Source organism: Bemisia tabaci, chromosome 2 (assembly GCF_918797505.1).
Source record: "Bemisia tabaci chromosome 2, PGI_BMITA_v3".
In the NCBI taxonomy this organism is placed as follows: domain Eukaryota; kingdom Metazoa; phylum Arthropoda; class Insecta; order Hemiptera; family Aleyrodidae; genus Bemisia; species Bemisia tabaci.
In genome coordinates this window covers 16,890,344-16,916,513 of record NC_092794.1, presented here as the reverse complement: position 1 = coordinate 16,916,513, position 26,170 = coordinate 16,890,344, and the positions used below count along the sequence as shown (strand labels likewise).

At 39.6% G+C, this 26,170-nt stretch overlaps 1 protein-coding gene and 1 long non-coding RNA gene across 2 annotated transcripts in view; both read left to right on the top strand.

Annotated features, from left to right (window-relative positions):
- LOC140223939 (uncharacterized) overlaps positions 1-25,805 on the top strand; it is a 68,270-nt gene extending 42,465 nt beyond the window's left edge. Inside the window, exon 3 of the long non-coding RNA XR_011899205.1 lies at positions 24,894-25,805. This is a non-coding gene — a long non-coding RNA (uncharacterized lncRNA). The remainder of the gene's footprint in view (positions 1-24,893) is intronic.
- On the top strand, positions 9,539-13,369 carry LOC109030474 (very long chain fatty acid elongase AAEL008004). Its single transcript, XM_019041449.2, has one exon. The coding sequence runs from the start codon at positions 9,927-9,929 to the stop codon at positions 10,866-10,868; it is 942 nt and encodes a 313-aa protein (XP_018896994.1). The 5' UTR covers positions 9,539-9,926; the 3' UTR covers positions 10,869-13,369.
- Positions 25,806-26,170: the final 365 nt, after the last annotated feature.

Here is a 26,170-nt window from a genome sequence, read left to right as displayed (position 1 = left end):
GAAACATCAATAAAAACCATTAAGTGAACGTGCCAAAGGGAGAGGGGTGCATTAGACGCGTTCATTCTTGTTGGACACATTATTTGCGAAAACCCTGCCAATACTACTAGCAAAAGTTCAGTTCCGTATACCTATATCTGCGTGGACGAGGCCTTCCATTTGAAGAAATGAACGAACAAATTATGAAAGAACAAACATAAATTTGATTTAATAATTTTAACTTCCGCCGCTGCGCCATGCTGACCGCAATGGGTTTCGTGCAATTCGTAAAGTATTCCTACAGTCTTGTAGGTCCTTTGCGTTTCACGCCGACCGCTGTTGACCGCACTGTGTTTCACGCAATGCGTGAAGTATTCATGCAGTCTTGTAGGCGCTATACGTTTCACGCCGCCCGCTGCTGACCGCAGCGACCGCACTATCTTTGACGCAATGCGTGAAGTATTCATGCAGTCTTGTTACATGCCGACCGCCACACCGAGGGCTACTCTTTGGGGCTACTCCTTTTCATCTAAAGTCCTCGTCATCATTGCTCTCTGCGCCGCGCCGTTCCAGACCATATGCCGTGTTCGGTTTCTCTTTTAGTCTTAAATGGACTAATGAAAGGTGCTGTCTATTGTATCACAGAAAGACGACAAAATTAGAAATATACTCCTAGGAAATGAGAGATTATGTCACCTATCCTCGTTTGTAATTTTTTTTTATTCCGCTTTTTCTTCATAGCTACATTTAAAAAAATTGCAAAATTTGCCGCCCCCTAAATTTGCCGCCATGGGCCGCGGCCCATGTGGCCACCCCCTAAATCTGGCCCTGCCAGGAGGACATTTCACTCGTAAGACTGACTGTGTCGCAAAATGAGGAATTTTGGAGACCATTGTCATCAATTTTTTCTGTGTTATAACAACGTGGAAGAGATGAAAAGTGTAATCGAACTTTGACATTTTGCAATCAGGAGGAGGAAAAAGTGAAATAAATTCCCATCCCCGTGCAATCACGGCCAAGTTATTATATAATATGGAAATATCATTTTCGTGCGGCTTTGGCATACTGGACGCTGATCGAGCGAGCATGTTGTTTCCGTGATTTTCTGTTTTTTCGTTTGTAGATTTTTGAATCCTTCAGCGAGGAAACGCCTCTCCGCTGTTGCCATCAAAACAGAAAAATGTTTTTTTTTTTTTTTTACGTTTGGATTTTTTTTTTTTTTTTTTTTGGCTAAATTAAAGTATGTTATAACATACATGTAAATTCAAACCAAAAATATAGCTGCAGCAACTTTGGTATCGCGGGTACTTCTGAACGCAGGATGACACAAGAAGTAAACGCACTTATTAGAGGCTAGAAGCATACCTGATGTCCCTTTGAAACTTGAGGAAACGTGAGAACTGTATCCTCGAGCTGAGGCCAAAAGACCGCTTTGACGGAGACAATGATGCACGGACAAAAAGATTAAGTAAGAGAAATCCTCATCATCGACGTGTATAGTGAGGTAGGTAACGATTAGTGCATTGAAAACGCAGCAATAAAACGTAGATTTATCAACTTACATCTTGAGATTATAGTGTACGTCTCGTTAGTTCCCTTCAAAGATTTAAAGCTGTTAAATGCTTAAAAGATACTACCTTCTATTTCGCGACAACCTGAAAAATCGAGAATTATCAGAGACTTTTTTTAGCACCAGGGAAAACATTGCAAAATTCACGGATCTGACTTAAGCTTATTTCCAGTTTGCCCTCAGTTTTAGGTGTAAGAAATACGAACTTCTGTGACCGAATAGAATCTCACTCTCAGATTTCACAATATCAAGAAAGGAAGCATCAGGAATAATTCATCATATTCAGTTCTTCATTTAAAAATCCTCAAAAGTTGGGAGGTGAAGCAAATGCCGTTCCCGCTCCATCTACAGATTTAGTGCGCGCTGGTCTCCTCTTATGTATTTGGATACGGCAAATAAAATGCTACATTTAGTGGTGCTATAGTGTCGTAGTTTCGTTAAAAGGTGGATTTATGAGCTGATTTAAATTGAGGTCAAAGTACGCTTTGAGTTCTTTTTACAGATTTCAATCGCGCATGTGTAAATACACAGTATGCATTCGACATAAAGTTCTAGAATTAAATTCGGAAAAAGACGACGTTTTCAGTATTTTCGTCGCGAAATTTTTAAATGTATTCAAATTAATGGAAGAGGGCTGCTATCTTGCATCACACTTTCATAATTACAAAGGTTAATATAATCAGAGAAGAGTCAGTGCCATGTTTTTCATTGTTTGCTTTATTATTGTTACATGTTAGGTATATAGCTGTTGAATGTCGCAAAATACGCATCATCTTTCGGGACATTGCAGGCTTGTTGTCACATTTTATTTATTACCAGGAAAACCGACGAGAATATTTGTTCTCGAGAAGTTGCACTAACCTTTCTTTGTCCCGCGCAAAACATTCTGGAAATAATTCCGGAATCGTGTCATTTGAGAGTGATACCACTATTCGATCACGCAGGAGCTTGTGTTGCCTACACTAACAATTGAATGCAAACTGACATTGAGCCAGAACCACTGCTTCACGCGCGGTGTTGCCAAACATTTTTTGCACTGGCGAGGGGTGAATGATCGATTATCGATATTTTCCCATTTGAAGCTATGGTAAAGAATCGATTATTAGGTGTTCGATGCGAACACCCTGATTATCGATCCTTTCTTATGGGTTTAAATGGCAGATCAATCGACACATCGCAAAGCACGCCACGCCACTGATTTTTTGGGGAAATGCCTCCGGACTCCCTTCCGTGCAGGGGAATATTCCGTACCCCATTGACCTCCCGGTGAGGGTGCGATCAAGGTGGGGAATCATTCTCTTGGTGGGGGAGAGGCCCCTACACCTAGCTACGCCTATGCTCGTAGAGGGAAGGAACGCCTTTTTTAACCCGATGATTGTATCCTCTTTTCCACGGAGCTTCTCGCTAATATCAAGTTGTCAGATCAACGTCTATTTTCTTATTTGAGAGTCAGATTTAAGCAGTGAATTTTAAAAACACTAAACTTATAGTTACTTTTAGTGGTTTAGTCCCAGTAGATAAGCATGTTAACATTTTTAACTCCGTTTATGCACAGATTTATTCTTTGTAATTTAAGTGATGCCTACAGAAAGGCATACCCGAGAAAAAATGGATCATTCAAGCTCATTGAAAAATGAACGATCCGGATCATTCAATTTGAATGAGTTTTTCGTCAGCTCATTCAAATTTGAATGATCCAGATCGTTCACTTGATCATTGAATTTTAATGCGCCCGAATGAGCTTGAATGATCCGGATCATTGGATTTCAATGAGCTTGAATGATCCGGATCATTGGATTTCAATGAGCTTGAATGATCCGGATCATTGGATTTCAACGAGCTTGAATGATCCGGATCATTGGATTTCAACGAGCTTGAATGATCCGGATCATTGGATTCCAACGAGCTTGAATGATCCTGATCATTGGATTTTAACGAGCTTGAATGATCCGGATCATTGGATTTCAACGAGCTTGAATGATCCGGATCATTGGATTTCAACGAGCTTGAATGATCCGGATCATTGGATTCCAACGAGCTTGAATGATCCTGATCATTGGATTCCAACGAGCTTGAATAATCCTGATCATTGAATTTCAACGAGCTTGAATGATCCTGATCGTTGAATCCCAACCAGCTTGAATGATCCTGATCGTTGCATTTCAACGAGCTTGAATGATCCTGATCGTTGAATCCAAACCAGCTTGAATGATCCTGATCGTTGAATTCCAATGAGTCAAGGTCTCGGTCTGATGAGAATCTGTTATAAAAAATTGTAAACAGTATAGAAGCAAAAGTACATGGGTATCCATTCTCACTGCTTTGCAGTTTTTCTTCAACAGAAAAATGAAGGGGGAAAAAAAAACATATGATGATAGAAAAAGTTAAAAAAACACAGGCTCACCAGAAGTTTCGTCCAATTCCTCTTGAAGTAAGCTCATCCTCCGCCCTATTACAGTAATAGCGTGAATGTACCTTTAATAAAAGTAGTTTGAAGGTGAAAATTTTTGCTACAAACCATCTCCCCCACGCTGTCAAGAATGCAAACCACAAAACAGTCATGATGGGAGAGGCTCGTAGCTTTGCCGCCGAGTTGCAAAGCTGCCGCGGGGATACTTTCCATCAACAACTGAAAAATTTAACTAAAAAGAAACATATTAAATTAACAGCATAACCAGACAAATGTTGAATTGAAGAATGAACCGCGCGTTTAGAATTGCATGAGTGACATCGCTGTTACTCTGATTTAAAAGAAAGAAAGCAGCAAAAATTACATAGGGATACAAGGATATGTAATTGATTTTGTCTTTGAAATAATTAAATTACTTAGATTGTGCTTTGAATTGAAACAAGCCAATAGGTACTTACAATTTTGTGCTTGAGTGTTTGTTCAAATGAAGTGTCAACGATGGAGACCATATTATTGGAGTAAAAATGTATCTTCAGAACACAAAGCAGTGCATTTGATGGCTGGAGCACAACTCACAGGTATAAGGTAAGATCATACTGATAATTTGTTAAACGGTCTAGGGAAAAAACGAGAAAATTTAAAGCAACACAGAAGAAAAATCTGAGCGGCGACACGCTAATGATACGCAGGCAGTAAGACTAATCGTAGTCCTAGACTGATCAGATCAGACCAACGCGAGCCCCGCGAGCCCTCGGCCGCGTAGGTTTGGGGTGGAATTTCCAAATCTTCCCTTGCTCAACGGCATCTTCCTTTGTTTTCCTCACGCAGCAAACTGCAGAGTGGCCAGTGGCGGGAGGCGGGGAAGTAACGGCGTTGCCACATTGCTTAAATATTCTTCCATCCTCCTGTCTTAAGGGTTGCTACGATTACGTCACTTTCTTGTCTCTATTTTTTATATTATCATGTAAGGCTCATTTTTTTTATTGTCATAAGACTAACGAATTTACCGGAAAAGCTAGTGTGAGGGAAACCCTTCTTTTCTCGATAATTAAAATCCTCTGCTCTGTAATTTCTCTTCTATACTGCTTTGAATTCTATCTCTTGTTATTTCCCTAGACTGTTTAACAAGTTATAAGTATGAACTTACCTTATACTTGTGAGTCGTGTTCCAGCCATCAAATGCACTGCTTTGTGTTCCGAAGACACAATTTTATTCCGATAAAATTTTCTCCATTGATGACACTTCATTAGAACGAACACTCGAGCACAAAATTGTAAGTACGTTCGGCCTTGTTTCAATTCAAAGCACAATCTAAGGTAATTTAATTATTTCAAAGACAAAATCAATTACATATCCTTGTATCCCAATGTAATTTTTGCTGCTTTCTTTCTTTAAAATCAAAGTAACGGCGACATTGCTCGTGTAATTCTAAACGCGCGGTTCATTCTTCAATTCAACATTTTTCTGGTTATGCTGTTAATTTAACATGTTTCCTTTTAGTTAACTTTTTCAGTAGTCAATGAGAAGTATCCCCGCAGCACTGCCGTGCTAAGGAAGAACGCCGTATGAATATTTGAGAGTTGCCAAATTTCCCTTGATAAAACATGTATTTTTGAAAACATTCTTGTATATTTTTCCTTGAAAAGTTCAGATATTTTGGATTAAATTAAGTACAAAATTATCTGAAAATTTCAGAAAGTAACATCCGCAATTTCCCAGTAAATTTGGTTTTTATTGGAGGAAATTTGGCAACGTCTGAAGGCTCATACGACGTTCTTCCTTGGCACGGCAGAGCCAGAGCAGAGCAGCTTTACAACTCGGCGGCAAAGCTACGAGCCTCTCCCATCATGACTGTTTTGTGGTTTGAATTCTTGACAGCGTGGGGGAGATGGTTTGTAGCAAAAATTTTCACCTTCAAACTACTTTTATTAAAGGTACATTCACGCTATTACTGTAATAGGGCGGAGGATGAGCTTACTTCAAAAGGAATTGGATTAAACTTCTGGTGAGCCTGTGTTTTTTTAACTTTTTCTATCATCATATGTTTTTTTTTTTTTTTTTGTTTTTTTTTCCCCTTTCATTTTTCTGTTGAAGAAAAACTGCAAAGTGAGTATGGATACCCACGTACTTTTGCTTCTATACTTTTTACAATTTCTTTATGATAGATTCTCATCAGACCGATACTTGAATATCCGAATCTGCTGATCATATCATCCATATCATTCTGGTGGCTTATTCAACTTCAATAATCTTGATCGTTGATTTAATAAGCTTGAATGAGCCAGCATGTTGGGTCGTTCAATTTCAATGCTCTCGATGATTCAGTTACGATAAGCCTGATCATTGGCCCAATGAGTTTGAATAAGCTGATAAATTGAATCATTCAAATTGAATGATCCTGATTATACAAGTTGAACGATCCAACGAGTTAGTGCATCCATGTTGAATGATCGAATGAGCCAGCGCATTCAAGCACATTGGGTGAATGACCCGATGCACATTCAAGTTGAACGATCCAATGAGCCAGCGCACTCAAGCTCATTCGGGATCATTCAAGCTCATTGAAGAATCATTCAAACTCATTCAGGATCATTGAAAATTGAATGATCCTGAATGAGCTGGAACGATTAGATTCATTATCAAAAAGGAACAATTTTCTGGGATAGTGGTTGCGTCAAGAACACGTTTGATCACTCCGATTACAACTTTAATTATTGTCACAACGAATATTCCCCTGCATCGTGATGAAACTATCATGCCATCACGACAAGGGAACTTTCGTCGTCACAAATATATTTTTTTTACACTATAGTCGATCATAATTTCGCGACTTAAGGGTTATTTTCCTCGGCTCAGCGAGAAACTGCGAAGAAAAGCTGTTTTCTTATGATAATGAACCCGATTCTTCCCAGATTATTTGTATCTACAAGGAGAGTGGTTCAATGCTGCGTCCCACAGTGGATCGGGTCCATAGGAGAGGTCGGACAACATTTGGAAACTTCAAAAGCTCACTGGAAAAAAAAAACACATTGGATCTAGAGTCCAGACTCTTGGAAACGTTGACAAGAAAAAATACTCTTGATTCAATCAGATCCAAGCTGAAATCAAAAGGAAATCCGCTCAAATTAAGAGGCTTGCTTCTTGATTTAAGCAAAAGTCCGATTGAATCAAGAGTATTTTTTCTTGTCCATGTTTTTAAGAGTCTGGACTCTAGATCCAATGTGGTTTTCTTTCCAGTGCTTATAACTCCGGTCATACTACAACATTTTGAGGTTCCTAACGTGGTTCTTTTGGTTTCCTCGCAAAATTTTCTTCTAAAAGCACCCCTTGATATGTAAAATGTGACGAAATAAACATCAGAATTTTTAGTTTTAGTAGAAAAATTCATGTTCGACCTCTCTGATCGACTCGATCCACTGTGCGTCCGATGGGTATTTTCATCGCCGTTTTCATCTCGATGCAAACTTTAGCAGTTCAATCCGCTCTGATGCGTCAAAATTCCGATGCAGCCTGATCGCTATGGATATTATCGCGAAGAATATTTTATGTTCACATCAAACCGCGATCCATGACTTTTCCATTATCATAATTTATGGATGAGCGCGCCAATGGAAAAGTGCATGGGTGTCCACCTTCTCGTTGGATCGTACCCTGACGTAGCCTCTTCTCGCGGGAAAATGCATAGACTCCAAAACGCACATCAAGGTTGTCTCCTGTTTCTACGATGAGTCACTTACGGTGAAACCAACGTGAAACGTTTTCAGGCCTCCATCACCGGAAAGTCTCGGGATTCCCCGAAGATTACTCTAAAAATTGTACCTTATGGAAACATGTAAAAATGTATTCAAAAGAACGTTGCATTTAAATTACACTTTGTGAACTTTCCGTACCTCTTTTCCTTCAAACTCTCGTTACGCCATGCATTCCAAACGGAGGATAGGTTATTGATTGCTGTTTAACCTGATGCCGCTGCATCATTTTTGCAACTGTACTGGAAAAAAAAACACATTGGATCTAGAGTCAAGACTCTTGAAAACATTGACAAGAATAAAATACTCTTGATTCAATCGGATTTTTGCAACTTGAATCGAAACGAAATCCGCTTAAATTAAGAGGCTTGGTTCTTGATTTAAGCTAGATTCTGACTGAATCAAGAGTACTTTTTCTTGTCGATGTTTTTAAAAGTCTAGACTCTAGATCCATTGCGTTTTTTTTTCCAGTGTGCATCAACTAACGTGAGGATGTTGCACTTGTTTTATTTCTCTAATGAAGGAATAATTTAGTCCTCAATTAAATTTTTCAAGCGTTGGGGAATAAACATTTTATATTTGAGGCTATACGACCAATAATTGTTGGTCTTATAAGCTGTGCTATGCTAAAGTGTAGGTATATAGCGCCTAAAAACCCTGAGTGCTATGAATGCGGAGTGGAATCTGTTCTCCGTAAGGAGTGAATTACACTATTACGGAGCGGAATCTGCTCTTTTATGATGCTACTGTCACTTCGCATTCTAACCACTCGGGGTTTTTGGGCGCTGTATAAACTCCGACATCCATTTCCACTCCTCGATTTTAAACAGTGAAATCAAACACATTTTTCCTTCAATGATTACATAAACGCAAATAAAGGTTGGAAAATCAAGGATGATTTTCAACGTCTCTTTCTTCAGCTAATATTACTATTGCGTCCAAATAATTTCGATGTGAGTATTCTGGGCAAAATCAAAATGTAAGTATGTAAAAGTCACTTTAACGGCGCGCTGGGGCGCTCTGCTACGCCTAACCGCCACAAGAATCTGTCACGGTAGAGATCCTTCGGAAGCTGGCATCTCTCCATCAAAAAGAAAAATGGAAAAAATGGCAATTTCTGCATGGCATAATCAAATGCTATCAGAATATTTCTGCACACCGTTCTGAGGCCTTGTCTCCACGGGCCGTTTCACGGGATTTGTCCTAGGGAAAAATCCCACTTACGAAGTTGGGAAAAATATTGAGTTAATCAATATTTTTCCCAGTACCAAGTATGGTCCTTGTACCCTTAGGACCCACTGAGAGAGGAAGAGGAAGTGAAAACGAATTGTGCAATATTTTGTTTAAAACTCCATTTTTCATGTTTGTTTTTTCAAAATAATGTGTCTAATTGTCGATTGAGTGTAATTATTATTTTAATCCCGGCTAAATACTCGACTTTAACTAATTTATCTTCCCGCGCAAACTAGTCGCAGGGCCGTATGAGCCTCGTCCCGTGGAAACGGTAACTGGGAAAAATTCCAGAAGCTTCATTCCTGCGATTCGAACTTGGGACAAATCCCATGAAAACGTCCCGTGGAGACAAGACCTGTGAGGCAACGATGAGCTGGAACGTGGCGGTGATTCCCGGCAACGGTTCTCCGCTCCTGTTGACGTCATCGCGGCCGGGCGCGCGGGCTGGAGCGCTGCTTTTGCGGTGAATCTCGGGGCGCCGCCGCCGCTGGAAAAATCCGCGCGGGGGAACCCGTTTCCCAGGCCGTTCCGCGTGTTTTCCGAAAAGCCGGGAGCCGGGGGTGAGCCGCTCCGGGCCGGAGGACCGCGCGCGGCCGGCCAGCCACCAGTTACCGAATACCAGTACCAGTTCTCGGATTAAATAAAACATTGCCGGGCTTGCCGCCGACTGACACTGGCCGACCCGACCTTGCCGTCGAACGGAGAGTATTGCCACTCGCGACCCGCAGCGTCTCGCACTCCTCAGTTTGTTCGTTCGCTCGCTCGCGATCGCACCGCACCGCGATCGCACCCTAATCTTATCGCGTTTCAAGTGCGCCGCGCGTTTCAGTGTTTACCCAGTGTTGTGACGAGGATTACTAAGTGTCGTGCTCAGTGCTTTGCCGATCCCTTCCGACTCCAATATACCTTTCGAAAACGCACTACTAAACCCAGTTTGACTATTTTTCAATCAAATAATTAGTTTTTTTTTTAAATTTTAAAGAAATGGCGTCCGTTATAAGAGCCGTCCGCGACGGGTATGTGGATTTGATGGACAACAAGTCCGACCCGAGGGTCAAGGGCTGGTTCCTCATGTCGGGACCCGCGCCCACCCTGTCGATCGTCCTGACCTACGTGTTCATCGTCAAGTACCTCGGCCCGAAACTCATGGAAAATCGCAAGCCCTACAAACTAAAGAACACGCTTATCGTCTACAACGCGTTCCAGGTGGTGTTTTCAGCGTGGCTCTTCTACAGGGCCCTCCGTGCGGGATGGTGGGGTGACTATTCGTTCTTCTGCCAGCCGATAGACTATTCGAACTCACCCCAAGCCCTGGACACGGTAGATATGTGTTGGTGGTACTACTTCTCCAAGTTCACGGAGTTCTTCGACACCTTCTTCTTCATCATGCGTAAGAAGTACAACCAAGTGTCCACCCTCCACGTTATCCACCACGGTATCATGCCCATGTCCGTCTGGTTCGGAGTCAAGTTCACCCCCGGCGGTCACTCCACCTTCTTCGGTCTCTTGAACACCTTCGTCCACATCGTCATGTACTTCTACTACATGTTGGCCGCTTTCGGGCCGCAAGTCCAGAAATACCTGTGGTGGAAGAAGTACCTGACCGTCCTCCAACTGGTCCAGTTCGTTTTGATCATGGTCCACGCGTTCCAGCTCCTCTTCATCTCTTGCGACTACCCGAAGGCTTTCGTCTGGTGGATCGGCGCCCACGCTGTGCTCTTCTACTTCCTGTTCACGGACTTCTACAAGCAGTCGTACGCCAAGGGCCAGAAGGCGGCCGCCAAGCTCGCGGCGGAGCAGGCCGCGCAGACCAACGGCTCGGCTGTCCACGACGCGTCCAAGCCGATCCCGAAGGCGGCGCAGACCCTCGAGAATTCCTACATCTCCCCGGAGGCGTCGCTCAGGAGCCGGGCGGGTGCCAGATAAGTGCCAATCAAAACTTTTTTAGTCAATCAATTTTCGCATCACAGAATCTCCTCCGGGGCCCCCGGAGCTGGATCGTTTATTTATTTAGTCGTATGTTAGTTGGTGCAGGGTTGTTGACGGGAAAAGGTCCTGTGATGATTGCGAGGAATTTGCGCGAATGGACCTTTGTGGTTGACTCCGTTCTTTGGCCGTAAAGAGAAGTGGGAAACTAACTTTAACGCCATTCAAATGGACCGCGTTAAACAGAATGGAACCAAGCCACATCAGCTATTGCCAAATTTAATCGGGCAATTTGATTTTTTACATAAAAATGGTTGTGCGGATTTATGTTCAAATTTCTGTGAATTTTCTCCATACCACGAAGCAAATTCCTGAAAATTTTCAAAAGAATAAGCACAAACGTTCACTCGTAAAAAATTAAATTTCCCAATTAAATTTGGCAATAGCTGATGTGGCCTGATTCGTTTCTGTTAAACGCGGTCCGATTTTTACCGTGAAGGCTGGGAAAGTCCTCCGATTCTCTTTTCGATTTGTACATAATTTACGGAGTTGCCGGATTTTTTTATCCTGTGGAAATATTGGTATCCGTTCGTGCAATTATTTCTCGTGATTTTTTTCCTTTTCCTGTACAGAAAGGAGTGCGTCTCCAACAACCCTCAATTTAAAGGATTCTGGCGGGTGGTACAGTAGCTCCTAAAAGTTGTTTTATGATTATATTCATAACGCTTTACTGAAAAACTGTGGTGCGTTTTGTAAACGCAAGGAAGTCCGTAAAATTATTTCCAAAGTTTACTTACCTCTGTACAGAATCTTCAAATCCGAATGAAACCTCATTATGGTTGTCTAATTTAGAGTTCGGAGAGGTTCAAAAATGTCTAACTTTCCCCCTTTTGGTTCTTTTCTCCTAAAGTTATGATTACATTTAACATATCTGCTAGCTCTTAAGTGTCAGGTTAAAGGAGTCATCCTGGTCAACCGCCATAATTCGCAGATGGACAACGGTCAGTTTTTCGGTCTTAGATGCTGCTCATTGGTTGATGCTTCATTGGATGGAGCATCAACATTCATACAGTCATTTGATTTGAGTACTAAGCGAAAAACTGATATAGAGTTGCCAAAGTCTGAGTAGCCGTGGTATTTATATTGCCCTCACTCCCTTTTTTTGAAAGTTGTTTTGACGGTGTAAATTTGCTCAAAAGTTCCCTCATTGTCCAAAAAGAGGACAATTCGCCGGAGACAGTGCCTTTGTGAAGATTTGTCGGAGGCACTATCTCCAATCCGATAAAAACTGCGGCTTAATTTGCCTAATTTCCTTAAGTTAATAATTTATTTTTTTATTATTCATGGCTAGTGCAATAAATAACATCCCAACCATCCGTGGGAAGTTATGGACCAGAAACAAGAAACCGTTTTTTATACTTCTGACAAAAGTTGGGTTTAATTGAGTTGTCAAGTGTGTTGATGACTGTCGTTTAGTTCGGTAGGTTAATTTGCTAGTTAACTGTTGTCCTGACGAATAATAAGATGTGCTAAGTCCCATAATGAGATTGAGTCTCAAAAATTTACAGACTCAGAGTTTTTTCTACATTTCCTTGATTACGTAGATGTGTCTGCATGACAGAAATTATACTTGCACGTCATGAAAGCAAGTCCATGAAAAAAAAAAACAAAAAAAATTTATCAGACTGTTTCTGTGGCAAGTACCTATGCACTCCAGATTATTACGAATCCGTAGTGCTTAGCATTGCAAAATACATACCTAAACGTAATAAGACATCCGTATTTTTCTGAATTTTTGTAAATATATCGCCACTGAAAGGACATGCCCTTTTCAATCGTGCGTTTTCACAGTTACACATGGATTTAGAGTTTTTTCAAAAGAAAAAATAAATCGCACAGTTTGCGAAGCACTCCATTTGAAATGTCTCTATCGTTTATTTTAAACACATGATCCATATTGATGAATTAAAATACATTTGAAATCATAGTTCAAATCATCATCCTGCTTGCATTCTCCTCTGATCAACCTGAATACTTTTTTCATTTTTTAACGTTTATCGATGCCCATTTTAATAAATATCCTAGGTACTTTTCTTAGTTCATGAAGTTCAAAAATTAGGAAAAATCTGTGGAAACGACTGAAAAAAACCCTTCTATAATTTCATTGCCGAATTTGTTGCACGATCTATGAATTCTTTGTAACTACTTTAGCGGAACATTGTGATATTGATATTCTTGTGATAAATCGAGCTGCACGATTGCCAACACATACGATTGTTTTCGAGCAATTGCCAATTTTAAATTTCAATATCTAGAAATGTGTAGAGTCCTCGAAAACTTGATTTTACATCAAATCAATCAATGCATTTTCATACGGTAAAAACATTTATGAGACAAAGTTTAAAAAAGTGGGTTTCAAGAAATAGAAAAAAACTGCCGGCAAGTTTGTTTTGTTTAGAATTATCAATTCATTCGGACCTCTTTTTTTTCTTTTTTTTTTTTAAGAAAAATAAAATATGACTTACGACTTGAATACTATTTGTGAAGAATGAAAAGTCACGATAAAAGGCAAAATATATTAATAGGAGGCACGAAGATCCTCATGTTCAAAATTTTCGATTTTCTTGAAAAATAAAATAAAAAAGAGCTAGAGTTTCAAATTTGCTCTTAAAAGTCCATAAGAATGCATTAAAAAAACCGTACAATAATTTCCATTGATATAGCATGCTGCGCATAGCAATTTTCAATTTCACGCGGTTTCAAAACTCGCACAGCAAATAACATTAGAGATCGCAAACCGTCTCAATCGAAGTGTACCGATTAGAGTCTAACCGGATCCAAACAAGTCTCTCGCCCTCTCTATTTGGTTTCTATTCCCCCAGGTAGTGGAAATGTCACCAATCATTCTAACCATTTGTCCTAGTAGTTTCGTGAGTAAGAGCGTTGCGTTATTAAAATATATGGAGCACTTATCCACTCTCGGTGAAATCTTTTTTTGAAAGACTTACATCTTGAATCAGTGAATTCCGCCAAAAGTTTTATTCTCCTGTACATTATGGTCCCATTGACATACAAGTCTTTATCTTCGTCACATTAATGAGACTATTGTGGACCTAAGTAATTTTTTGAGTAAAAATTCGCACATTATTCGTGGTTTTGCATAGTAATTTTAGACCATTTTTCTGAAAATTGCTGAAGTTTGCTCGTTTTCATTGCTGTGAAATGGGTAACGAGAAAAACCAAGGCAAGGCTCGAGTTTTCCCGATCCTCGTGGATGACGGAATGCAGCGTTGCCGCATTGAGACCATAAATACCTCTTTTTCGCATCGTTTGAACGAAAAATTCGAGCCCAACTTGGCAGCATCTGATCGAAGCTCATTAAATTGCTGCAATATAATCTGCTCTACGCAAAGGCACAATTGTTAACTTCTCACTCGGCCGAGAGTTTCCTAGTTCGTACAATCATTAATTATTCCTTGCGTCGCGCGCAAATAGTCTTTTACGTAAGCAATTTTTCATGACTGGAAAACATACTGATATATATCTATAATAACAATTATCCCGACCGGCAATTTTTCTCCTTTTCCAGCTGGCCCGGTAGAGGGCGTGTAGCCAGAATCCGGGTCCATCCTTTGCACATCAGGGAGCCATCCATGTAGCTTTGCATTTAAACCACTGACTGCAAAGGAACACAAATCGCACTGATAATGTCATTTTGCGGATCCCCTTTTGGGAGCCCTTTAAGATTCGATGCATTGGTCATTTTTACCAAGTTTGTCAACAGCGCAATTTTCGTCAATCATCCTCAAAAGTAATTTAATTATGTATGAGTCTGAGAGAGTGCGTTAAGCCAACATTGCCACGTTGACAAGTCAAATTGTCAGCTTTTACTGAATAGTTGAGAGATACAATAATTTTAATCGATGAATTGGCATCCTGTACTATGAATATTGATACGTGTATTAATAGCGGCGCTTCAGGAAATAACAAAGGACTCCCTGACCTAATTTCTCTGGATTTAATGTTGATTCAAAAATCCGCATGAATACCTATTCGTTCGTTTGGCACATCGGGACGTTTTAGTGCACTGTGGGCCCCGCTGACAATGAATTCCAGCTTTTAGCGGTTTAGCGTTTAGTTTATCATGGAATGTGGCAAACTTTAAGTTCAGCTAAACGCCAAAAAATTGAAAGCAATGAAATTGCAATCGTCCTCATAGACCATTTTCTTCATCCCCTTTTATGTAAATTTTCTCCACCGCTCAAGGAGAAAAATCATCATGTAACCAATATCTAATCACCGAGTTTTCTTTTCAGTCGCAGAATCCTGTTTGTGAGCGCAAGAGCTGAAATATTACGATCAGAGACTTAAGATAACTGATTACTCAATTTTAAGCTTCGACGGAGCGAAATTTTTCGTGACCGAAAGACCTAGTTCCGTCCACCGAGCGAGGAGGGAAATTCGCGGAGGTTGGTCAAGGTCAGCCATCTGAGGCGCGCTTTTCCGATTGCCACACACATGGGTCAGATCGAAGCGCGATTATTTCCGCCAGGCGACAAATAACAATCGGCTCGATTTTCAACATTTTGAGCCGCGCTCCGTGCCGCGTCGCCAGATGCCCAATCATCTCGACGGAAAATCGGACGCGGAAAAAACGACAAACGGTCTACGAAAATGGCCTATCTTCCGGCCGGGCGGCTGCGGCTGCGACTCGCGACTCGCAGCTCGCAACTCGCAGGTCGCGGCGAGACGTTTGTTGTTGGAAATCCGAGGTTAGACACGCGGCGCGGCGCGACGATGGAGCGCCAAGGTGCGAGACACTAATTGATCGGAAGGCCCGCGCGCGCACGAGCAGGCAGGGAGTAGCCAATGCCAAAAACGTACGAAATCAACGCGGGTATTTACACTTCACAATAGCGTAAACAGTGAAAAAACAACAACGGCCCGATTATGAAACGGCCGCGACCGCCAAATAGGCCGGCCTCCTCCCCCGGTACTGTTAACCTATCGGTGGTGTGTGGTTAGCCCTCTAACGCGCGGTTGACGCATTGCCCCCCATTGAGGCATTGAGTCATTTGAGTCCCTTCGTAATGAGAGTAAAGACAATGAGAATCCATCTCTGATTGGTTCCCGTACTTTAGGCATCGACAGTGTCACAAACGGATAGATACATTTCACCATTGCGAAGATTATAAACTGGAATGGACCGGGAATTGGGGGTACGGCAAGGAACAACTGGAATGAGAGAGGGGACGGAGATAAGAATTCGGGAATGGGTTGATCAAAGATTACAAAAAAAACGTCCGATTTGTGTAATCTTTATTCCCGTTTGTGACATCCATAAGCCGCGTTGTCACAACTCTCTCTATGAAGGGACTCTAGTCGAGTCCACGCCAAATAAGTTTACGCACTTTTAGACTGCGACAGAAGATCGTCTGATGTCACTTGTACACGTAAATTGAATGCAAGAGACAAGACGGCGGATCTTCTGTCGTAGTCTAAAAGTGCGTATATTTATTTGGCGTGGACTCGGGAAGAAGAGAAAGATGTTGATGAAGATCCATAAGAGGAAGAATTTTTTCTATCAACGCACGTGTTCCATAGGTTTCTGAACCCGAGAAGAACAGCAGTGGGTCGAAGTTAAAGTTATGTAGGCAAACCGATCGTACGCAAGTGATAAAAAAACTGGCCTTTAACAGACTATCACACCAACTTTTAATCACCCCATCAGGAGGTAAAATCAGTCGGTATGAACGTTCAATTCTTACCGCGAACTTTTTTTGCTCATTGACGTGAAATATGTTTGAATCATTTAAGATAGGTCTCATTCTTACGGATGAACCCGGCTTTTAAAAACCAAACTAAGAAATTATTGTAGTCCTTGTAATTACTAGTAATAGCGGTGGAATTTTTCAGTTTCGCCCATGAACTCCTAATTTTTCCCACTGCGCGCCGTGTCGTCAGATGTTTTGGTTCCTCCGGGCCGGATTTTCGGCCAAGTTCTTCATGAATGCGACCATCGAGCTGCCGAACTTCACTAATGCGTGCGGGGCTTTGATGCAATCAGCGCGATTGATTCCTCGGAACCGGTGCGTTGAACTGCCACCGTTGAACCGGTTTAGATGCGTCGCGTTTTCGAAAGTGAAGCGCAGTTTGGCTGGTGCACAGATTTTGGCTTTCCGGCTATGTCGGATTGGGCCGGGCTCTCCATTAAAATGCATCGAAAACAGGTCGATTTTCGCACATTTTGGCAGCTCTGGACTGTGCGTGCAACTTCATCAGACGCGTGCCCGCGGGGCCCGGACGACAAGTCCTGCTCCGTACGTAGCCGTAACATTGAAAAACTTATAGTTGACGCCCATTCGCTTCTTCGTCCGGTTTTATATCTCCTTCGTCTTTTCGTCTAATTTCCTCGAAACCCGCTAAATTTTACGTAACAGCACTATAACGGCGCTTCAATACAAGTTTATGCACCGGTGACTTACAAATCTCTCACAAAATTGGTCGGAGTGCATTAAACTGAAAGTAATTAATGAGAGTAACACCAATTTCTGTATAAAGAGCAACATTTAAGCTTATCCCATTTCCGCCTCTTTTTTCTTCATTTTTCAAAAAAATTTCGATTTCAAATATTTTCCTTAAAGAATCCCAATACTGTGATAATAAGTAACTGAAAACACCATTTCAGATGTGCATTTGCAGGAGCATTTAGGTAATTGGTACCTATTTTTGCACCTCATGCACTTCCTTCACTATTCGAACTATGTATTCATATTTTAAAGGAAAATTCCTCTTAAGGCGAACATTCCTTCAAGAAAATTTAGGAAATGTGGAATTTTACCAATATTTGTCTTTTATATCAACAAACGAGTTAATTGCGAAAATTTGGACCCTTGGCCGGATCCTGGTCCGAACGCGTTGATGAAGCGCCGCGTTGCCAAACTTTCGCCGCAGCGGAACAAAAATTCCTTTCCTCGTGTCGTAATAATTGTTTCTCGGTCAGTTCATCTCAAGGCGATTCCGATTCGACCGCTAAGCGAGAGAAAAAAATGTTGCATACTCGTCGCGACGCGCCAGGAAATCTTCGACCGGTCGTCGTCGCTGTTGCCAGATTAGCGTCCATGCTATTCTTCTCCGGATGCGAAATTGGCAAGTTGCTCTAAAACCGGCTGCGATGACAACTCGTACCTGGATTTTTAATAAAATGTATATTTCCGTCAGCTCAACTGTACCTTCGCTCAAGACATTATGTACTCCATTAATTAGATACAAATATTATTAGCAGCCCGCGAAAAAAGACCTGTGCCTCAAGAAACGACGAAGGAACTCTGAAAATATGTCCGTAATCCATCCCTTGTAATCATCAAAACCCAAGAATTTAGATAAGTTCTTATTTCACTCACCACACAGAGACTTGATAGGAACTAGCCCTAAAGTCAAATCGTCAGTCATACATTAACACATGTATATACTACCAGACAAGATCTACCGCGGATAGATTATTGCGAACTGCACGCTGGATAATTGGTGGCCTACCTTCCAAATTGAAGGCGAAATAGGAATTTGCGAAACTTCGTCAATTACACTTTTGAAGAAACGCAGTAGAAAGATCATATAGCACTACTTTACGCGAGAATAGTAACTAGTGTAGATTCGGAGCTGTTGTACAGAGAGTAATGATAATTCACGCTACTGGGTATTTAACTTGTCCTCAAATCAAAAATTACGCTATAACAATGTAATTGTACGATTTTCTTAATGCATTCGGACAAATGTCTTTTCTTAAACTGAGAGTGACAGGAATCCGCTGAGCGCCTAGCTCTGTTAATGGCACTGGTTCTTTAACGCTCAATTCGGCTCGATTCTTCACACTTATTTGCTCAAACGATAGGCAATCGAGTAATGTTTATTTTTAAAGATAGTTTGTCCCTTTTTGTTGTAGAGATAAGATATAAGTTAACTCTTTTTCCTTAATCTTGCCATTACCAATATAGACTCCTCTAGAGCTATCTCCATTCCTTTCCTCAAAGCATTGTCGCTCGCTTGCATTTCATCAGAACAATCTATTCCTTGCGAGTTGAAGTTGACCTATCATTCAAAATGATCCTTTTAGTGCCACCAATTTTGCAGTAAAATTTTTATTTATTTTCCATTCTCGGTATGAAGAAGATTAAAAATGCATGCGTGTGCAATAACAACCATTAAAACGTGCTGTCTACACTTCGATAGGATCTCGTTGATCTTGTCGTGATTTGTTTGATTGGAAACGCCTCCCTGCTATCTCTTGTACTCCGAGATAAACACCAAGAAAAATTTCATGTCTGATTGTGAGGATTTTTTGCGCATTCTGTTAGTTTACGCGAATTGATGATCATTTCCTTATTGTGATAATGGGCGAATGATGTCATTAAGTCGCATAACCGAACAGCTATGTGCCAAAATGACTACAATCGTTTGTTTTATTTTGCCACCTTTTGAAGTCCGCCGTGCTTCGGAAAATACTGATACAGTCACTTGTATTATACTGAATTTACGATATTTATGGAAATTATACTAATGAGTTTATTATCTTTGAAAGAAAGTTGCCGAAGGATCTGTTGTTTTTAAAAATTACACGTGCAATATTCCTTCTTTCAATACCTACCTGCATTTAAATGACCTTTTTCTCATGCACAAAGCAGCGAGCGACAGCATTGTAAATTGAAAAGTAAATTCAGAAGGTACTTAACTTACATGTATCAGAATTCATTACTGATGCATGCATTCATGTTATAATCAAAATATTTTGGATACAAATAATTTTAACGCCAAATTTTTTCCAAGTTACGCTGAAGAGAGTGCAGTGCTTATTAGGACGAACTTCTTTCTAATATTGAGAGTATCATGAACGAACCTCAAAGCAATTAGAATTCAAAAAGTTACTGAACTTCTCAAAACACAACATCAACGATTTCAAACTTTTTCTAATGTACTATAATTACTGCCTTCGAATGATCGTTTCATTTTGTGACGTTATCTGCAAATTGATCTATTTTTTCACCGTTAATGAGTGATTGAAAACATTCCATTCCTATTTTTCAACATACTCATACTTACGTGATAGTATCCTTTAAACCCTCTTTGAAACCTCTAATAATTCTATTATTTTCCCCTAGATTTCTTCAGATAGACTTATTGAATGATGATTGATGATGTAAACCTCCCTTTGACTTAAATTTCGATCGCATGCATTTGGTACCTATTGTAAATTGCTACAGCTACGAGATGAATCCTCAAAATGGCATCATCTGGCACGAGAGGCTTACCTACACTTATGGGCAGTTTTAAACATGCGAAACTGCTCCGCGTTGTATGCGGTTCTCTCATAGAAGTACAATTTTTTTCTTTCTTTAAAGTTTCACAAAATTAGTTGGGCCTCAATTCCCGTTAATGCCGTTCAATTTGACGGCGACACCATAAAAATATTTCCACGTGCCTAACCCACGTATTTTTTTCAGTTGTAACCCAGCTGTCGGCTGACTTGGACTTAATGTTCCCTGTTTATTGTGTTTAGTCTAGTATTTGTAAATTGTTGTTGATTTTCACCTTTTTTGTACTGTGTAGTTGTAAAATTCCTTTTAGTTTGTTTTCTCACAATGATCGCTCGGGAAGGGTCATCGTGATGACTAATTTAGCCTCCTCTGATAGAATTTACGTATTTTCGGATCGAATGAGTTGAACACATTTGAAAACATTTGACAATCGAACCAAATTTTTAGATTCAACAATACCTTCTGCGCAAAAATTAAACTAAACATTCTTTGAAATACATCAGACCCGGTCATTTAAGGAGTAATGCGTCAGTTAGCCATCACGTTGACCTTCAACCTGACGAGGAAAAATTCGTTGAGTTTCAGAAAAGCCTCATGAGATCCTTTTATTCGCCATTTCCTATCAGATCTTTAACATAGGCATGAAGTTACCATTAAAATAGCAGGTTCATGCATCTCTTTCTTCTATGCAGAGAAAAGTAGCTTTCGATAGAAAACCGCAGAGTTTAGTAGATCCGCGAGAAGCTTTGCATATACATATATTATTTACAGTTGAATTAGTAATGGAGCCAGAATTGGCTAATACTGAGGAAACTTACGATGGAAGCTCTCAAAAATTTCGAAAATTACATTTGCCTTTACGAAGCTTCTCACATAAGCTCTACGGTTCTATCGTAATCTATTTTTCTGAGTATACTCACTAATTTTAATCTCACTTTAAGACCACAAGCTTATTTACGCGTGGCCTATCTGTTTTCGACATCGATGTAAATATGATGCTCGTTCGGATCTGAAAAGGGAAAATAGTAAAATTTGGGAAGAGAAGAGATGTGAAAATTCCTTCACGGAAAAAATTAAATTGCTGATTTAACAATTCAAATGCTAAAAAAAGTGACTGCAATGTTTCAAATGTAGATTTTACAACACAAAAATGCTACATTAACCACCCCCGTGGTTAAATTAGCTTTCCATTTTGTGAAATTTACATTTGAAACATTGCAGTCATTTTTTTTTAGTGATTGAATTGTCAAGTCCGCAATTAAATTTTTTCCGTGTTCCTCCGTTACTCACAGGAAGGAGAGTCTGTTTGGATGACCTGTGGTTGGCGGACCGTGATGCCGTCACTGGAAGTCTCCGCCGAATTCCTGAGATTCCCAGGCGACAAAGAGCGCGAATGTCGCCCCCTCCCCTCGCGCCACCCCGTCGTCGGCTATTTGCTTGTAAATATATATTTGCCCTTGTTTAAACTAGTGATTAACGTCTCACTTATGAATGGGGTTACGTAACAGATTGGCTAATCCTCTTCGTAAAGCGACTCTCCCAGCTTTACAAATACCTTAACCAGCGCATTGTCAATAGATCCTGATGTAGTAGATGAGCACCAGTGGCGAGGCGCGAACACCGATTATCGATTATCGATATTTCCCCACTGAAACTATGGTATAGAATCGATTATCGATTAAGGTGTTCGTCGCGAACACCCTCTCTATCGATCGGATTCCATAGGTTTAAATGACGGATAAATCGATATATCGCAAAGCACGCCACGCCACTGATGAGCACTCACTCCAGCATGGTCTGACGCGATTTTTTACTGCGTTTCAGCGACCCCCTTGAAGTACCATCTGGCTCCCAGATACCAACCATCATTCTGGTCTTTCGGGTCCAAATTAGGACAAAATAAAATTTTCTGCGTGTACTCTTGCATAGTTGTATCGTTTCAGCAATAATTTCCATAAATTTGATTATAAATCGACAACATTACTGTGCACTCAAAGATAGTTCTCGTCTTTACCACTTTTTTCAAAAATTGTCAAGCAAGTAAATTTTAGTAAGGTTTCTACAACGGGAGAGTCAAAATCTAGTCTCACGGCAAAAAATATTTTGGCTCGATACCTGACTATATTCGAGAATAAGTTGTGTACATTTTTCTTTCACCCTTAATTAGCATTTTCGATCCAAAATCTTTTCGCCTTACCTTATACGAAGACGGGTACATATTTGTTAAAGTAACTCCGGCCAGATCAATGCCCACGACCTGTACAAGCAGTGGCAGCGGATAAATTAGTTGTTTTCCCGCCAGACGCAAGGAGCGCTTTCGTACTTACTCGTAACCAGCCGAGGCGAATAATTCTTTAGAATCTGTTCCCCTCATGAGACCTCTGAAACTCGGATTTTTCCGCGATCCAACTGACTCTGTAGTTTAAGTCCATTAGTCTAAGGCAAACAAACCTGAATTGTAGCTTTAAATACTTGCTTTGAAACTTGACGAGCGGGTTTTCGAAGGGGTATTTTACGTTTATGTAATTTTTTTATCTACATCACTCTCAGAGTCCCTATTTTTCCTAACTCTTGTTCACTTTATCGAGACTTGTATTGCCTGAAAACCTGTTACAAGATGAGAATAAAAGTGAACGAGACGCTTCAGACTTCGATGATCTTATCGTCGAAATCTTCGACGCGTGGACCATCAATCAGAAAAAATACACTAAAAGCGTCTAAAAAAGCCTGGTGTTTCGAGATAGTCTTTGTCGACTATGATGATTAATTTTAATTTTGCGTGAAATCCGCACCTCGTTGATAACTCAAGCATCCTCCCCTCCCCCCATTTTTCCCCTTTGTAATTATTTCCGAATTCATACTTTGCAAATTCTAGACACGTCTTTTCTGTTGTTATTATTTATTTATTAATTTATTTATTTATTATTATCCCCCCCATCCCGTTAGCATCTTTTCTGTGTAAGGTATTCTTGCTCTCTATCCATTGTGCCTGTTTGATTCATGTACCTCTGTAAGTCTAGGTTAGCTCTTATGTAATGTTAATTTTGTATGTTCTATTTATTGTAAAAAGAAAAAAAATATTTATTAAATCAAATTTTCACAAATTTTGAATCTTCTATTTTCGATTCGCTCAAAAATTGGACTCCGTTTACGAGTTAAAAGCAAGTAATGAATGAAATTCATAGTTTATACAAATCTGGAAGTTTGAGACTGAAGTCTTTATTTATTTCACGATAAAGTACTTTAAAAGGTAATGCAATTAGCCATCGAAATCGAATGGTTGCTGAGCATGCTAATATCATTTTAAGCTGTAGAGATTATGAAAAAAAACATGTCATTATTAATAATACATATCAGCAGTGCACGGATATGTTTCTTTTGATGTGCAAATATTATTGCGAGTGAGGCACAACATTTGCATTTCCAAATAATCACTTTTTTCAATGGTCGCTATTCTCTTAATATTGAAGACCCAATTAAGTGGTTTCAGCTTCTTTCTTGATAGGGGCATAAGATTAATCGGAATACATTTCGACTTGCCAAAAATGAAGAGGTAGAAAAACACCTTTTTCGTAGCTTAATATCTTCACAGCGACTGCAATACTTGTCGAGTTAGACCACACTCTCTTTTGTGGGTAATAGTTTATGCTACTCGTGATAGGTTTTTCCCGCCTCCAAAAAATAATAAGACACATTACACAGACAAACGATTATTCTATAATATCTCCTATCAGCTTTCTTAAAATCTTATTATTCAATCGAGCAAAGCTCATTTTCATTGTTTTGTCGGTACAGAAGATTTGATGTCTCAACTTCTTTCAGGTGATTAATGAGACGGCATATTATATATAAAAAATTGCTTTATTACTTTACAGAGAAAATTCTCCAAGGAAACACTATCATTTTTGGCTATCCGTTCGAACTTACTTACGACCAGAAGTAGTGTGTGCATGAGTAATTTTTCTCTTGTCCTCTCTTCTTTCTCTTGTGTCTCGTGAATCTACTTCACCGATACAAGAAATCGAGGTCAGATTTTTTTCTTGGAAGAATTCGACTTCGCAGGAAAAAGGAACATTTACTCATGTACCGGCAATGCGGATGTAGACTTCTTATCGCGCCTGAGTCCTCTCAGCTTATTTGAATTCAGCCTGTAACTTCGAGAACACGGATAACAATGCGTTATTGCGTTAACAATATTCGCATGTTATTGATCATTTATTTTGAGGCGCGAAGCGCTTCAGGGGATTGGCAACAATAATAATCATCATTCTTCCAATTAATGAAATAAAAAATGAAATGAAATGGATGAAAAAATCTACAAGTAGAATTTAAAAAACAAGATCAGTGTTTCTATCGTTGATACTCACTGTTGATCAGTCAACACTGAAAAAAAAATTTATCGATATTCTATTTTGACTTGAAGACTTGACTTGTCGGAAAAATTCTCTTTAAAGCCAGTTTTTTAAAATAAAAGTAACATTCTTTTGTTATCGTTGGATTTAAATGAAAAATACGATGACAAACACCGTCTCTTAAACTAAAAAAAAACCGATTATAAGTTCTAAAAAAAAAACCAAATTTTGTCGACAAGAGACGACGCTTCAAGTCAAAATAATATCCTAAGAAAAAAAATTTCAGTGAAGAGCTTGAAGTGAAAGTGCGTGGGTGAAAAGTTCACTTCCCAAATTAGAGCCGAAATTTTACAATTTTACAGGCGTTCCTTCCAGCTCTTATGTCTCATCCCTGTGAAAGCCCCGTTTCTGACTTGGTTAATATGCAGATTTTCTCATTTTTCTCCTGCTTTGGAAATCTGCCTGCGGCGCTAGGTAAGTACGTATTAGTCATCGTTTATTCTAATCGCATATTCTCAGTTCGAAGCTTTTCCGACCAAACAGCAACTCTGAAGTTTTATGTTATTATACAACCTGAACATGTTACTTAAAAGTGAACAAAGAAACGCAAGAAAAATAAAATAGCATCGTTTTATCATGGTATAGGTTTGCTGGTATCATTGCAATAACGCACACTCCCTGTTTTCATTCGTTGCTCAATTTATGCACGTCAGAAGAAATTATGTACACCTAAATTTGCATAACAGTATTCAGAATCCACGATCTTATTTTTGGAAGCGATGTCGAAATAATCTTGGAGTCACTTGTTTTGAGAAACTTTTTTTAAAAAAAAAACAAAGAAAAACAGAATTTCAATATTAATTAATACTGTACATCAAAAAGTATTTCTCGCATATCATGAGTTATTTTGTATGGAATAATCTAACTAAATCCATCAGTTACAATAATTTTGAATAAAAAAAAATGGATTCTTTGAAATTTATTTAGGTTTCTTCTTTTTTTCTTTTCACATAAAATTTATTCACTTCATTTATTCCTTATAGAATTGTATTTCACCAACATTCTCTCTTAATCAGCGGTATATTTACCGCATCCAATCCTTCTAAGTACCGATCATCAGAATAACGTATTTATTAAAATAGATCGATCCAAGAAACGTGAAAAAAAGGGCCAGCACCCGGAGACTCTGAGGGACTTTAACGCAGGAGTAGAAAAGTCAACCATTGAACCAACTTCATAAGAATCATTGATGTTTATTAATTTTGCTATTTAATCCAAAAAGGGCCAACACTCGGAGACTCTGAGTGACTTTAACGCAGGAGTAGAAAAGTTAACCATTGAACCAACTCCATATGAATTATTAATGTTTATTAATTTTGCTATTTAATTCAAATTAGCTGTGGAAAACGCTGTAAACTTTCCGAAAAACGATAAAATTCCCAGGAATACCAGTGATCAGTATTCTCATATTCATTCAGCAAAATTTTTTTTTCTTCATCTGAAAGTGCTTAAAGAGCTGATTTCACAGTATTTATTTATACTTTTTTTTCTGATTCGGGAAATTTCATAAAAATAGATTTAGAGGTGAGAAAATGCACCACCTAGTGACGTCATCTGGCGGCATTTCCCATTTAAACAT